We start from the raw sequence: 14805 nt of genomic DNA, 5'->3' as shown, positions 1-14805 counted from the left end.
ATTTTTACAACAAAAATTCTCGTTATTTTATCATTACTATATTCATCCCTGGGGTGGAGGGAGAATTGTCCTCTACCACAATTGGAAACCACTGACATAAGATAAGTTTTAATTAAATCTGAAATTACACTGTTATTGGCCATAATGATTCAGGCCCAGAATATATTAAACGGTTCAAGCGTAAAATACGCTACCTATTGAATGGTTCGGTGGAATAATTATTATGACGTGTCTACTGTGTCAGCCACCGAAGTCTGTTGGAGTAAAATAATTTACCGATTAGACAGCGGAAAAATTAAATGAATTTTATACTATTAAGTATTAACTATATTATAAAATATTAATAAAAATATTTTTGTAATATTAAAATATGGGCGTATGTCATTTGCGCCACATCTAAAAATTTATTTTAGTAATTTGCACCACTTTTTAAGTTTGTAATTTTTGGCCAAATAAAACTAAATAGAAATGCATTATGTAATCTGTACCATCGTGCACCTACTAAAATTGTAATTTGTACCATTGTTCACCTTATTAAAATTATAATTTGCACCACTAATATTAAAATTATAAATAAATGTTTGTAAGTTAAACAAACTCCATGTATATTAAATAAGTAAATTTTCGTTTAGTAATAAAATATATAAAAATCAATATAAAAATAATATTGGACACGCGTCGGTACGTACTATTGTATATCCTATGCGATATCAGTAAATTTATCTGCTGGTAAATTCCAACTGCAATTGAAGTTGGAAGCGTGGCGCAAATTACATATTCCATTTCATTTGCTGTCGTGACGCAAAATACCAAAATTAATTTGTTTATGTGGCGCAAATTACATACATACTTAAATTACAAGTAATAAAATTGGCGCAAAATACCATCTCCCTAAAATATTACAACTAAAATTTTGAAATATAATTAATACTTATCAGTTAATAGTTAAAAGTAATTACTAATGTTGCAGCTATTATACTGAACAGAACTGCACGAAACGACAATATACTATTATGTAACTACCCATAGGCGTAGGGTGGTCAATTTTTTTTTTGGAGATGTCCACCCTTCTAGAGGTAGACATGTACTGACTCGTGAAGGGCTTCGTTCGCATTTGGGGGAAAGGGCTATTTTCAGAATTTAAGCCCCCCAATTCCCCCTAACTATTATTAGTTATGTGTTATCAACAACTGAGTAATTTGTTTAATTACTATTCACTATTCTATATTTTATTAATGATTAATATATTTTCAATAGTGCCGTGCTCAAAAAGATTAATCTGCAGTTTATACAAAATAATACTTGATGTATTGCCCTCTCCTAACTCGGAGTGTTTATCTGTATGCTACCTCCTTCTGACACAAATCACTGCAATATAATGGAATCGAATTATTGAATTCGTATGACGGTAAAATATTTTTTAAATTATTACCATTTATTATTGATGATAATTAATAACAGTATTCTACAATGTCGATTCAATGATCATTGTAGTTAATACTAAAAACATTTTATACATCGAGCGGCATGTGGTACCTAGCAATAATTTTTGTGTGTGGCTGAGAGACGGGGCATTTATAGAATACGGTAAGCCACAGCTCTTATATTATAATATCGTTTTTCAATTACCACTTTGCTATTGAGTAATGATGTAATATTATGAATATCTTTATTATTCTCATTCGAAATAAGTAGGTACATCCACAAAAAAAAATAGTGGAAGACTGAGTTTGTTTATACCTGGGCGTTGAAAACATATTTGACACGATGTCCTGGAACAACCGTTGCAGTTGAGATGTCGATTATGTGGGGAGGGTGAGAAAAGCGTATATTTCTAATGAGTTATTAGAAATAAATTTGCAAAAAATAGCACCAAAACTTGAAAATAGCACTAAAATTCTAAAATTCTTCAAATATGCAAAAAATAGCAAAATAAAATTTCATATTTAAAGTCCCTGGTGCATAAAACAAATTTATAGCCCACTCTGCTATTTTTATCTCTATCCTATAATAAGTAGCAAATGCTATAAAATCCGAACCCTGCTAATGTCGATCTTGTATGTACGAAGAGCTAAGGCAGTAGGGTGAAGGGCCTTCGCTCACTGAAGAGAGGAGAAGAACGGAAACTGGAGTCAGATGATCAACAATATTATTATTCCATTGGAATTGATACGGCCTAAGGGTAAGCAACCATTATTGAAGACTTCAGGGGAGACCCAGTCTTCGAGTCTGCAGAAAAAAAATTCTAATCTAAACTCGCCAATCAGTTCTCTAATAATATTATACTTATTCCATTCTTCGGTTCTTGACGCTTTCATCGCCAAAGATTTTATTTATCCTCAGTCATTTTCGTACAACTTGTCCTCGTATAATCTTATCTTAGTTTATATGTTGGAAATTGTCAATAACATAGAAAAATATAAATAAAACATTAAATAAAAAAAAAAAAAAAACATAAACATTAATAAACATTCGAAAAAAAACATTTATTTAAATATGTTACGAATTAATATAATTTATAACTCAATGATACATCCGGCAAAAAAATGTGGAACGCTTCACGATTTTGCGTGTCATCCTTGCGCAGGGGCCATGCTAATCTTCTCTGTATCGTTCCAATTTTAGTATATGTACTGCCGAAGCAAGTACAGCGGATGATTATCCAAATACCGTTTATATACAGTAGAATATTGTTAGAACGTTACACGCGAGAGTGGGTATCAATGGTTCTGAAAATAACGATCATGATGAAATTGCCGATAGATGGGGTGAGCTACGTGCGAAACCGAAGGGCGCGCACGAAACGTTATAGTCTAACGTCATTCGTTTGCAAAAAATTATCCGGCTTGAGGCGCGCGTAGTATTGTCGGTACTGTATTTTTATTTTTATTTTTATCGAATTGTTTTAAACCCGTCATTCTTTAAAATATATCATGTCGAAAACAAACGCATTCGAACTTGACTAGTTCTTGGAATCATATTTGTTGAAATGAAAAAAAAATTTTTTGTAAATAAATTGGGAAGTAGAAATTGCTCCTATTACACGTACTTCGACATTTAATTTATTAGTGGTTACTACCTATTGTAACGAACTGACGGACATGTTAAATTTGAATTCAACAATAAATCCATTGCTTAGGTACCTACAAATTACAATAAACGAATTTGCAGAACGACAATGAAATTAATAACGGTCTGTTGGCATACAATCTATAGTATATAACTACACCTATATTTGGTTAGGTACCGATGTATTTGTATTGCTATTTTATAGTTTTTTTAAATTATCGTACAAAACTATTATTTATACAGATTTATTTATTAATAAATTATCACAAAAATATATATTATTTATATTAACTTAAAGCCAATAATGACATACTATAGAACAATAATAGTAGGTTTGTGGTATAGACAATACCTTAAAATTTATCATCAAATAATGTCTTACCTGCATGTGTTGTTTCTGTTTTCACTAATGTACAACATAGTAAATACTAAATTTGTATTCTACATAATCCATTTTATGTTAGCTTTAATATTTAATTGCAAAATCAATACATTAATCGCATAGTATCTTAATCTCATTAACTAATAAACTAAGAATAATACCTACCTAAAAATGCTAATCAACTTAAATGTTTTCAAATAGTAAATTTATTACAAAATCAGTGTTTATATTACACTAAATACATTTTCTTAGTGATAGTTAAAACAGTTATGTAAAATGAATTTCTTACAGACCAAAATTTATTGACTGGACCAACACAAACATGCCACAACCATTAACTATTAGGTACATCAATCTGAAGATGTGTATGGTGACACTTATGTACCTATTTAATTAATTTTTCCATTGCATAATATGTTGAGTACTATACATAAAAATTAAGAATTTAACATGTTTAAAGCTGTTTGTATTTATAACATAATAAATGTTAAGTTTTATTATACAGACAAGATTAACTGTTTAGTTAGTAAAAAATAAAAATAAAAAAATGTTTTCAATACATTTCATATTATCACAATAGTTTTTAATCCATGCTCTTGATTAAATCTATATATAATATGCATGACAGAAGTAACATAACCAATAATATTTGTACATGTAGTAGACTAAAATAATAAAAAAAAAAAATCACATTTTGAACTAGAGAATATAATAAAAAATGTAAGAAGTAAGACCTTTAGAAAATTTAACATAAAATTTGCTCGTGCAAGTTATGATATTGATAAGTAGATACATAGGTACTTCAAGCCTAATTATTCATTAAAATCTAAATGGATTATGTCTTAATAGTAAATGAATACAGATAACTTACAATTTTTATATTATAAAATAAAGTAATTTTATAAATACTTAGATTGAGTATTATACAGTTGAACAAAAAATATAATAATAGTATATATTTTAATTTTAAAATACTGACTTATATAAAAAAAAAAGTGTAAAAATATAATAAATCGGATGTAGTCTAAAAATATTAAACAATTTAAAATTATATATCTATTCTATAAAATATATAGGTATTTTAAAATATTAATTTAAACATATGAATCATACATTATATTACCTATTACTTTTTGTATCACGATACTAAAATAATGATAAAAACCACATCAGTTTAAAAACTATAAACTTATTTTTATTTGAAAAAAAAAATACTTTAAGTGGAATTAGTACCATTTTTATCAAGTTCTTATATAATTCTTGTCCATATTATACAATTTAATTTAAAACTTAACATATGTTTTATTTTAGCACACAAAAAATTAAAATAAAGTATTATAATTTTAATTAAAGTGTATTAATTATTTTAAGATATAACACCATTTTATTAATTATTTGTTGATGGCTACAAACAAGTTGAATAATCAACTTTTTAAATTTTTTTTATGATTTGAAATATAACTAGAATAATAATAACCACAAATAGTACACATATTCTAATACAGGAAATTACTATTGATAATTATTTGAAAGTTTAAGAAGTTATTAAGATCAAATGTATACTTTATTTAATACAACTTTTAAAATACTTGGCTTACAAGGTGCAATAATAATTTACCCATTCATTTTCCATTACAAATGCTTCGACTGCTTCTTTTAAAGCCAAATTTGGAATAAGTTGATCAACAGTTAAATGCTGGCGTGAAACTGGGTCAAAATGTCCAACTTTCTAGTAATGATAAAATTAAAAATATTGTAGTTTATTAGTTGGTTAATTAAATATAATTTTATTATAGAGGAATAATCTAGCGCATAAAGTTAAATTGTTTAATGATTTTTAATAAAATATGATACATTCAATTCATTAAAATTATTCATATTTGTGAATAATAGATTTTTTAAATAAAAAATAGTCAAAACATCATGAAAGTATTTCATGATACATCTGTCCATATTGTTTTAATAATATATCTGCATTACAGAGTACCAAAACCACATATTAATAATCAATAAAATATATTATGATATCACTAAAACTAATTTACTTTTATCTAGGTTATAAACTTTTAAGTTTTCATATTAACATTTTATTATTATACTACTTAATAAAAACTCATATATTATGGATATACTATCATGATAATTATTGTGTGGATTTATGAGAAAATATGTTTCTAATCTAACCTATATTCAAACTAACAAGCTCCTATTATACTACTTTTAAATAAATGTACAGTAAGTCTTCATTTAATGTAGCCTCATTTAGCATTGTTTTGATATATTATGTTTGGAATCTTGGAAAATTTATTGGGGGTGGCATTTATAAAACATCCATAAACTAAGTTCCAATTAGTTTTTTTAAATATGTTATGTAAAAAAAATTATTTTTATTAGTTAATGATATTAAGTAGTTATAGTATTCTACCAAATTTACACAGTAAAGATATTCAAATTATGAAAAAATGCCCAGTGTTCTATAATTTCCACTTTTATGAATAAAATTAATGTATATTAATTAAGTATACAAATAACTATCTATTTAGTGAAATGGATAAAAATATTAATTTATTTTGTATATTTTAATATAATGAACATATTCAATAAAATATTTTTTATTTACCATTAAGTGTTCTTCTAGATCTTTGCGGTCATAAGTTATGCCACTTGGAGTGATGACAGGATCTCGTAAAATATCATAACTTATATTACCACACAAATAGTCTGGTACTTCGCGTTTCTAATAAAGAAATATTAAATTAAATTATATAATATAATTTTAATAAATTATATTACCTTTCGTCTGTCATCATTCTTGGAAAATATGGTATGTAGTTCAGCAGCATATCTCTCCTAAAAATTAAATGCAATATAACAAACACAATTTATTTCTAAGTCTAACTTACACTTTGGTTTTTAATTTCCATAACATCGTTATCATAATCTTCTATTTCGGTTTCATTATCTGATGGTTTTTTAATTTCACTAACTCTACGAGCCACATCATCATCCATTAGTTTCGTCAAATATGACTAATTTAATAAATGTTTAAATTAATTAATGTTAAATTAAATAAAGAATTTTTGAATTGATTTTACTCACCAAAAGTTCTATTTCTTGATTCTGTCTCACTTCTTCTTGTTTCTCCCATTTCAGTCTGCGAGCTCTTCTAAGTTGACTTGTTATATCATCACCATAGTTGACTTTTTTTTCTTTTGTTAAATTATGTGCTAACAATAAATATGTTAATAAAAACTCTAATAACTATCTACTATTAAGATTTGAAGTTATTAACGTGTAATTATCTTACCTCTTTGTAATTGTTTTATTGCTTCATCATAACTTCCCAACTCAATAAGCGCAATACCCAAAAAAAAACAACCTTTTATGAAACTAAAGTCCATTTCCAAAGCACGTCGACAATCTGTACATGCTTTGTCCCATTGTTTTAATTTCAAGAAACATAAAGCTCTATTTGTAAAGTATATGGGAATAACAGGGTTCTTAATCTGCACAGGAAAAAATCATTATTACTAATTCAATAAAAGTTAATCAGAAATACAAAAATATAAGTATTAATTTTACTTACAATTGCTTTATTGTAACATTCAATAGCCTTTTCATACTGTTTGTAACTGAATAAGCGATTACCTTCTTCCTTAAGGTCCTTATCAGTTTGGCTATTAGTAGTGTGTTTGCTAGACATACTGAATTTAAACATCTTAGAAAGGAAACTGGGTATGACGATAACTGTAAATAATATTATTATTACATAGGTATTTTATGTGTTAGCCTAATCTAACCTTTTTGCAAGATTTAATATTAAAACATCTCACTAACAGGTATAATATTCAAATATATGTGCAGCAAATATTTAATGATTGTATACTAATAAATTATTTAATTACGATCATATGTGAGCATAGTAATAGTAATTAGCAATAAAAATAATGAGAAATTCAAACATCTGCTGTAACAGAACTAACATTTACATCATACTTCAAAAGAAAAATAATAATTTAGTGTCATGAATCAACCAACTTGAATTAAAAATGTATAGAATTCAAAGTTACTTACATAATGTTCAAGCAATAAGTAGACTCCGTTGATGGTTAATTAATGATTTAATTCGCTGATAAAACGTCATGAGACTAAACAAATCATGTAAACAAGCAATTTTAATTTCTTTGAAAGTAAGAATCAATCATGTTAATTTGACATTAATTAACAATGCTTTGCACTAACAACGTAAGGATTCTACAGATTAGAACAGAGAACTGTATATTATTATCTATTATCGACTAACACTACAAAATATGATTATAAAAATATATATAAAAAACTAAAATACCAAATAATAAATTAAATAGAAATCAGTAAATGATAGTTGATAATTGATATTATGTAGTCACAGTATCACCCGTAGACTATGGCCTGCAGGCACAGAACAATAACTATTAACTATTCTATAGGAATTATTGCAATAACTATTGCTATCACTAACTACAATATTGAATATTATAATTGTACCTCCCAAATGGTGAAGTTGTATACTCAATACTGCACAGGTTGACTTGACCCTTCGACTGGGGGTTTGTAGGATGTCGAAAACAATCACGGTAACGCAACGCTATCTTTGTTTAAAAACTGACATTACTATAATTTTTTTGAAAATTTTAATAAAATTAATATAGATATTACGTATCTACTATCAAATACTTATTTATCGTTATAAAATAAATATGAAATATTTCAATTATTATGTAATACATCACGATCATTGAAGACTGAGCAGTGAACAGTGAACAGCGATCTTTATACATGGAACGCGCATTGTATATTATCATTATTATAATTTATGCTTTCTAAATTAAGAAAGCTATACTTTATAGATTATAGATAGACATATTAATTTCACAGACATATTCAGCCTGTGATAATATTTAGAATGACCAAAAGACACGGAAGTACGGAACCCTTCCATCTATAGACTATCAATCAATAAATTAGATTATAAAAGTTATTATATTAATATAATAATGTAGTTTAATAGTTATTAGTTCTTAGTTTAATGTATTCGCCCTCTTATGCCTTGGGGTATTCAATATTTAATGAGTTGTGATCGATATAAAAAATATAATATGTATTAAGAAAAAATATTTAAATTTTTTAAATGATTGCGGTAACATGTAAGATTTGTACGTCTAAAATGAAAAGTTTAGGCTTAAATAATAATTAATAACATAACACCAACCTAGTTAGTAGTTGTAGATGCTACTTAGTACTTCTATGTACAATGCTCAAGAATGAATTTTTGATTCTAAAAATAGGTACTTCGTAATTTTACTGTAAACACAAAAAGTAATGAAAATTGTACAGCCATACAATTATTTAGGTATTAACTATCAAGTATAATAAATACTGTTGAAAACTAAATTTAAAATATCTGAAGTCAGAAGTATAATATAAATTGTATAAAAGTAGGTACCTATTTATTAAAAATTAAAATTATAAAAATACCTATAACAAAATTAAAGCATTGTCATCGATAATGCAGTGATAACTAATCAGTCATTTTAAAAACAAATAAGCAATCATAATATTTTAATGTCTATACTACGTTTAAATTATATTATAGGTCTAAGGACATAATGTATAATATCTGTTTGTAATTGTATAAATATTGATAATACTAATCACAAGACAGATAATCTCTTATCTATAACCGTGCCAACATGCTTTTGTTATTATTTTTAAATTTTAACACTAAACAGTAAACAGCTAAAAAGTAAAATTTTTAACTACCAAATTGTGGAATTTTATCAATACTTGTGAGGTACTAACTACAATTTTCATTACAATGAATGCTGACAGGTAAATTAAAACTTAAAGTACTTAAATGTACTTTACTGAAACCAATTAAAATATGAAAAATTGCATATGATTGGAGACATTCGATCAAATTATCCAATTTTTATTTACTGTATTCCTACACCTAATTTACTAATTATTTTTAATTCTACCAATTGTTAATATTCTTATTTATTAATGTTTTTTAAAAAAAAAAAAAAGAAAAAAATATTTCATTGAAGATCTAGATTTATTTAACAACTATTGTGTCAAGTTAAAATATTATTTTTAATTCATTATTGTTTTGTTATTTCAATAGACCACAACACAAACTAATCAGCGAAACCAGTTTAAAGTGTAATGTGGATGATATCAATAAGCTACTGTCTGTCAAAAAACAATTATTAGAACAACCACGTATTGAAAAATGGTACCGTTAAACAAAATTTTAATACAGTAGAGTTTTTATTATACTCACTTGTTGGAAATGCGGGAGTGTAAATAATCAAACAATTAAAAATAATTAAACATTTAATATAAGTATATACCTGTTTCATCAGCAATGTAAATGTTGTTTCTTGTAAATCCTCGTTCTAGTATAATATTCAAAAATATTTCTTAAATTTTACTGCAATTTTAGAATTATATGATAATATTTTTCCTCCATAAAAATTTAGCTAATAACGAATAATTTTTTAAATTTATAGATATCAAGTATTTGTGTTTAATCCAAAATTAAGGGGACTAAAGTCCTTTATCCTATTAGATTTAAATATAAATACTAATAAGCTTCATAAATTATTTTATGTGATCATAATTATTTATTACTATACAATTATATTGATGAAATAAATTATCTACCTATGCCATTGCGCTAATATTTTATTTTTTGTATAGTGCATCATTAGCTGAAGCTGAATGGGATGAAGATTTAAAATTAGCAAAATTAACAAAAGTTACAAAAAATCTTACCAAAAATTTTTCACATTCTTTAAATAAGTCATTGTATTTATATCCAGAAGAATGTTTATGTTTGCTAGAAATGGTAATTATTTGTTTTAAGTTTATCAAATAACTAGATTTTAATTAAAATACTACTTAGGGTGTTTGTTTTTAAAATAATATAAAATTAGTCAAGATTCAAATTGAATTTACCTATTTATCACTATATTATATTTCTATTAAGTAATTTTTACTATAATTTAACTTAATTTAGTTTTATACTTCAGATTGGGAATGAACAATTTATTTTATTTGATATTTTATGTATAGTAAAAAATATTTTCTAAATATATTCTAATCACTTTAAGATAAAACCTCATCTGTAACAAATTTTTGCCAGACAATACTCGTTTGTCACTTCTATTGAGTCAACTATCTTTATGTTTGACTTTTAATAAAGCTATACCGATACACATAAATTAATCACTGAGATTCCTTCTTAACATGAATAGAGTATAGGTAATAATTCATAATTTTATTTTAAAGTAATAATTATTTCAATATTAACAATAATTGAACTGTGTTTCTATAAGTAACATTTTTCAATTTCAATTTTATTTTCAGAAATGTTTGGTATTAAAATGGAATGAAAGAAAACTGTCAATTAAAAATGCATTTTCCTTATTATTGGCTGAAGGAACTGGTTGTACATTTGAACAATGTAGAACCTATGGTTATTTAGTTAAATTAGGATTTCGGGTATTTAAACATAACAACAAGCTAATAAACAATACGCATGATTCCAAGGATGTACCCAAACTCCCAGATATGTCAACTAACAGAAAAAAACGTAATGTAAATTACAGGTCTACGCAAACTGAAAATATTCCTAAGTTTTTCAAAAAACTTCCTTCTCCTAAACTCAAAACTTATTTTGAGTTAGTATATACTCCACCATCACACTATTTGCCACAAAACTTACAGCCTGTTTATGATGTTTACTCATATGAGCTGGCTGTGATTTCTGGCAGTATTAAAATTATTGATTATAGATATTTTGAAGAACAAAAAAGTTTAGAAAATGTGGAAAAAGAAAACATAGTTTACAAATCACAACCTACTGGAATGTACCCTGTATATGAAAAAAACATTCCTCAAACCATAAAATCAAATGATGAAAATATTTATGAGCCTAGAGTTAAAAAATTAAAACTTACAGAAACTAAAAATATCCATTCTCCCATTACTCTAAATACGGCAACTACTTCAAAAAATGATTACGACCTAAGTGCATTGAGTACTACAGCAAATGTAATCACCATTCAAGAGTGTGAAGATTCAAAAAATAATAAAATGGAAATTAATTTGCCAGTCAGCTTAAGTACTGGAAGTAACTTAAGTGCATCTAATAATAATATTAATTTTTCTAATAAATTTCTTGATGATAAATCGAATGAGGAAAATATAAGTATTAAAGAAGAATTTGCAACATCAACACAAAATTTAAATTTGAATGGAAAAGATAAAAATGAATCTGACACCAAGCCATCAAAATGTACACTGCCCAATACTATCTTTGAAGAAGAACTGCTTGATATGCATGTAAATGTACCAAGTAATACTTTTTAATAATTAAATCAGTAATATTATCTTGATAGCTTCAGTAAGTGTTGAAATGTTAAGAAGGCATGGTGCTTGTGTTGTCTCCAACTTTTAATTATACCATAATATAGTAAAACACATTGACTGCAATGCGGCTGCTAGCAATCACTTTGTGATCTTTCCTACAAGTCCACGTTTTATTTTTGATGTCATTCCATAAATTTAAATTAGCATGTGTATAAAACAAATAATTGACATATAATTAAATATACATAAAATAATTGGTTTATGACAAACAACGTATAATTATGTGCAAACATTTTTTCTTAACAAAATCACTCAAATATATTTTTCATAATTTTAAGGCCATGAACAATATTCCAACAATATTATTTTTTTTAACAAATAAATGTGATTATGACAGCCCGCATATCATATAAATTTTAACAAACTGTTATCTCCAGCGTCCATAGAAATACTGTTGTATCCTAGTAATCAGCAGACGTCAACAACCGTATGGCAGTCAACTTGTTAATATTACTGTTAAAATTAAGTTATAATCAAATGGGAAGGTAAATATATTATCTGTACTCTCTTGTCAGTTTTTTTTTTTTATTTTATATTCAAAGAGACTTATTAGTATGTTAATAATTTAAATTTAAATATACTCATAACTTGTTTTTAAATTTAAATTATAAAAACAACTTAACAAGAGAACATATAATATTCCTATTTTTACATTTTATAAAAAGTAAATTTACCTTTGGATTGTATGTTTTACTAGTATACAACACATGCAGACATTATTAATTATTGATTATTGCCCTCTTAACCAGTGGTGTATTTACGGAGAGGATATGAGGAAAATATTTCTCCCTCCTTGACTTTTTTTTAGCATTTTTTAGTTTTGTAAATGATAAATAAATAAATGATTCATTATTTAATATGCTATATGATATAATTATAAGGTTCATGTACCTACTATGTTCAGATATAATATATATTAGGTTTGTAGTTATAATAAATTTATAGTATCTTCGTGTATTTAGAGTGGAGGGAGAAAAACTATTTCAGTCATATCTCTCCCCCCTCAAATAAATCCTAAATACGCCATTGCTCTTAACTCTTAGAGAATTATTAATATTTAAGTATTATACTTTATTATTTTGTAAGTATTTTTAAATATGTCTTGTTCTTTAATTTAGTTCATATTAGACAGAAACTTTTGGCAATAAAACCGTCAAATTTTCATGAAGAATCTATAAAAAATGCTAATAATAAGTATCGTGTGCATTATGATGTTTACTATCCAGATAATGATGTTCCAAAAACATCAAGACCGGCACCAGACTTCAGAGTTATTGTTTTTGAGTATGATAGTACATTGTTATAAAATAACATTTTATGCTTCCAACAGTATAGTTTATTAATAGTCATGTTTTTTAAAATTTTATTTTAGAGACGATTTAGAATGCTTTCCAAATATATACAACATCAATATTTCAAATCCTCATGACAATATACCTACTTTATGGGCCATAGTAAATTCAAGCTCAGTTTCATTTTTCAGTGTGGATAGTATAGTCCTACCAAAATCTACTGACTGGGATAAAAAAGATGAATGATTTGAATTAAATCATTCCATTATTTGTTTTATTGTGTCACTGACATTTGTTAATTGAATAATACTGTTTTATTTTCATTAATTGTGTGACTACCATTTTTGATATAAATGAGTTGGTAATTTTACATTTTTATGATATGTTTTGATGTTGTACATTTTTAATTATTTATTCTTATATACATATATTATTTAAAACTAAAAATTATTTTGTTACATATAATCATGATATGATACAAAATGTCATAATAAAATTGTTGTAGATAATCAATTTTCAGTGGAGGTAAAGTTCTTTTAAAAAACTAGCTACTTCAAGTTCAAGATATTAAATATGAATTAGTTTAAGTTCATCCAATTCTCATTTGGTTTTTTAGTTAGTTGTTTTTTTTTTTTTTTAGTAATTCTCATTTATATGGTCTACAGTTATCACTGCTAATTATAAATATGCATGTAGAGTAAAATACAATTTTCTTAAGTGAGAATTAAACTCTTGTTCCCTTATTTTTCAAGACAATTGACTCTAAGTTTTTAGGACTCTAAACTTTTGAATTATGTAATTAATTAATTACATTTTTCTCTCTGATAAAATGTTTTTTTTTTTTTTGAGTTCAGGTAACTTTATAACACATACATGTTTATGAATAATAATCATTAAATTATATTATGTTTTTATCTTTTAATTTGGACATCTTAATAGTATAAATTATTAAATTAAATATTTTAATATAAAATTCTAAAAAAAAATTAAAATTTGGTAACTAGTATAATAATGTTTTAATCTTGTATGATCACAACTAAATTTATTTTATTGTATACAAACACTTACAGAGTCTTTACTTTTTCAATTTTTACTCAAAAAATATAATCATTAAATTTTAGTAAAATGTAACTACCATATTGTTATAATCTTTAAGAAAACTCCCAAACGTTTAATTGTATCGGTAGTAAACATAGGTACTAAAATATACATTCAGCAGATCTAATAATTTTGTGTTGTTGGTTTAAATATTAAAGTGAATTGAATTTTAATAAAAATTAAAAGCAAAAATATTATTTAAGTTCTCTCTTTGCCTTTGTGTCCTTTACAATATCTTAATTTTTAAGCGAATTTTGAGTATTTATAAACATTAAAATTTTACACACACATAACTCGTATATAAAATTATTACCTTAATTATTTTGGATTAAATAATATTAAAAAGAAATCGGTTTTTTTTTTTTTTTTTACAGATAACAAAAATTTACAGTTTCCAACCTATAGCTGCCATTAGCACAGAACAATACTATTAGCTAGGATAAGATAGGTAAATAAATAAAGGATATTTCAAATAAAACACTGTTG

The 14805-nt window shown here is 25.5% G+C and overlaps 2 protein-coding genes and 1 non-coding gene across 7 annotated transcripts; 1 reads left to right on the top strand and 2 right to left on the bottom strand.

The window, feature by feature from the left end:
• Nucleotides 1-2542: 2542 nt before the first annotated feature.
• On the bottom strand, nucleotides 2543-2649 carry LOC112601936. The gene has a single exon (XR_003115070.1). It is a non-coding gene; the product is annotated as a U6 spliceosomal RNA (small nuclear RNA).
• A 2172-nt stretch (nucleotides 2650-4821) lies between these two features.
• LOC112591383 (STIP1 homology and U box-containing protein 1) lies at nucleotides 4822-8812 on the bottom strand. 4 transcript variants are annotated; one of them, XM_025335196.1, is made up of 10 exons: nucleotides 8703-8811; nucleotides 7979-8104; nucleotides 7526-7599; nucleotides 7038-7198; nucleotides 6759-6957; nucleotides 6551-6678; nucleotides 6355-6480; nucleotides 6245-6301; nucleotides 6072-6188; nucleotides 4822-5180 (listed from the first exon to the last, which is right to left on the bottom strand). In XM_025335196.1, exons 4-10 carry the CDS (start codon nucleotides 7167-7169, stop codon nucleotides 5046-5048), a joined length of 894 nt encoding a protein of 297 aa, XP_025190981.1. In that variant the 5' UTR covers nucleotides 7170-7198; nucleotides 7526-7599; nucleotides 7979-8104; nucleotides 8703-8811; the 3' UTR covers nucleotides 4822-5045. The 4 variants fall into 4 exon arrangements, with proteins under 4 accessions (XP_025190981.1, XP_025190998.1, XP_025190986.1 ...); XM_025335213.1 differs by lacking the exon at nucleotides 7526-7599 and having other exon boundaries at nucleotides 8703-8812; XM_025335201.1 differs by lacking the exon at nucleotides 7979-8104.
• Nucleotides 8813-9203: 391 nt separating this feature from the next.
• LOC112600288 lies at nucleotides 9204-13556 on the top strand. Of its 2 annotated transcripts, XM_025347481.1 has the most exons (6): nucleotides 9204-9322; nucleotides 9618-9728; nucleotides 10196-10343; nucleotides 10865-11855; nucleotides 13048-13213; nucleotides 13302-13556. In XM_025347481.1, exons 1-6 carry the CDS (start codon nucleotides 9309-9311, stop codon nucleotides 13465-13467), a joined length of 1596 nt encoding a protein of 531 aa, XP_025203266.1. In that variant the 5' UTR covers nucleotides 9204-9308; the 3' UTR covers nucleotides 13468-13556. The 2 variants fall into 2 exon arrangements, with proteins under 2 accessions (XP_025203266.1, XP_025203271.1); XM_025347486.1 differs by lacking the exon at nucleotides 13302-13556 and having other exon boundaries at nucleotides 10865-11842; nucleotides 13048-13172.
• Nucleotides 13557-14805: the final 1249 nt, after the last annotated feature.

This window comes from Melanaphis sacchari, unplaced genomic scaffold (genome assembly GCF_002803265.2).
Source record: "Melanaphis sacchari strain LSU unplaced genomic scaffold, SCAv2.0 Contig0_pilon_pilon, whole genome shotgun sequence".
NCBI classification, from domain to species: domain Eukaryota; kingdom Metazoa; phylum Arthropoda; class Insecta; order Hemiptera; family Aphididae; genus Melanaphis; species Melanaphis sacchari.
This window is presented reverse-complemented; position numbering and strand designations above follow the sequence as displayed.

Excerpts from the sequence above, each read along its gene's own strand:
- LOC112600288 (XM_025347481.1), top strand. Across the intron at positions 11,856-13,047 it reads TATGCATGTAAATGTACCAA|TTCATATTAGACAGAAACTT; the intron begins GTAATACTTTTT and ends TCTTTAATTTAG. Across the intron at positions 13,214-13,301 it reads TTCAGAGTTATTGTTTTTGA|AGACGATTTAGAATGCTTTC; the intron begins GTATGATAGTAC and ends ATTTTATTTTAG.
- LOC112591383 (XM_025335213.1), bottom strand. The coding sequence starts at position 7,169 with ATGTTTAAATTCAGTATGTCTAGCAAACACACTACTAATAGCCAAACT. Across the intron at positions 6,958-7,037 it reads AATGTTACAATAAAGCAATT|ATTAAGAACCCTGTTATTCC; the intron begins GTAAGTAAAATT and ends TTTCCTGTGCAG. Across the intron at positions 5,181-6,071 it reads ATCTAGAAGAACACTTAATG|AAAGTTGGACATTTTGACCC; the intron begins GTAAATAAAAAA and ends TATCATTACTAG.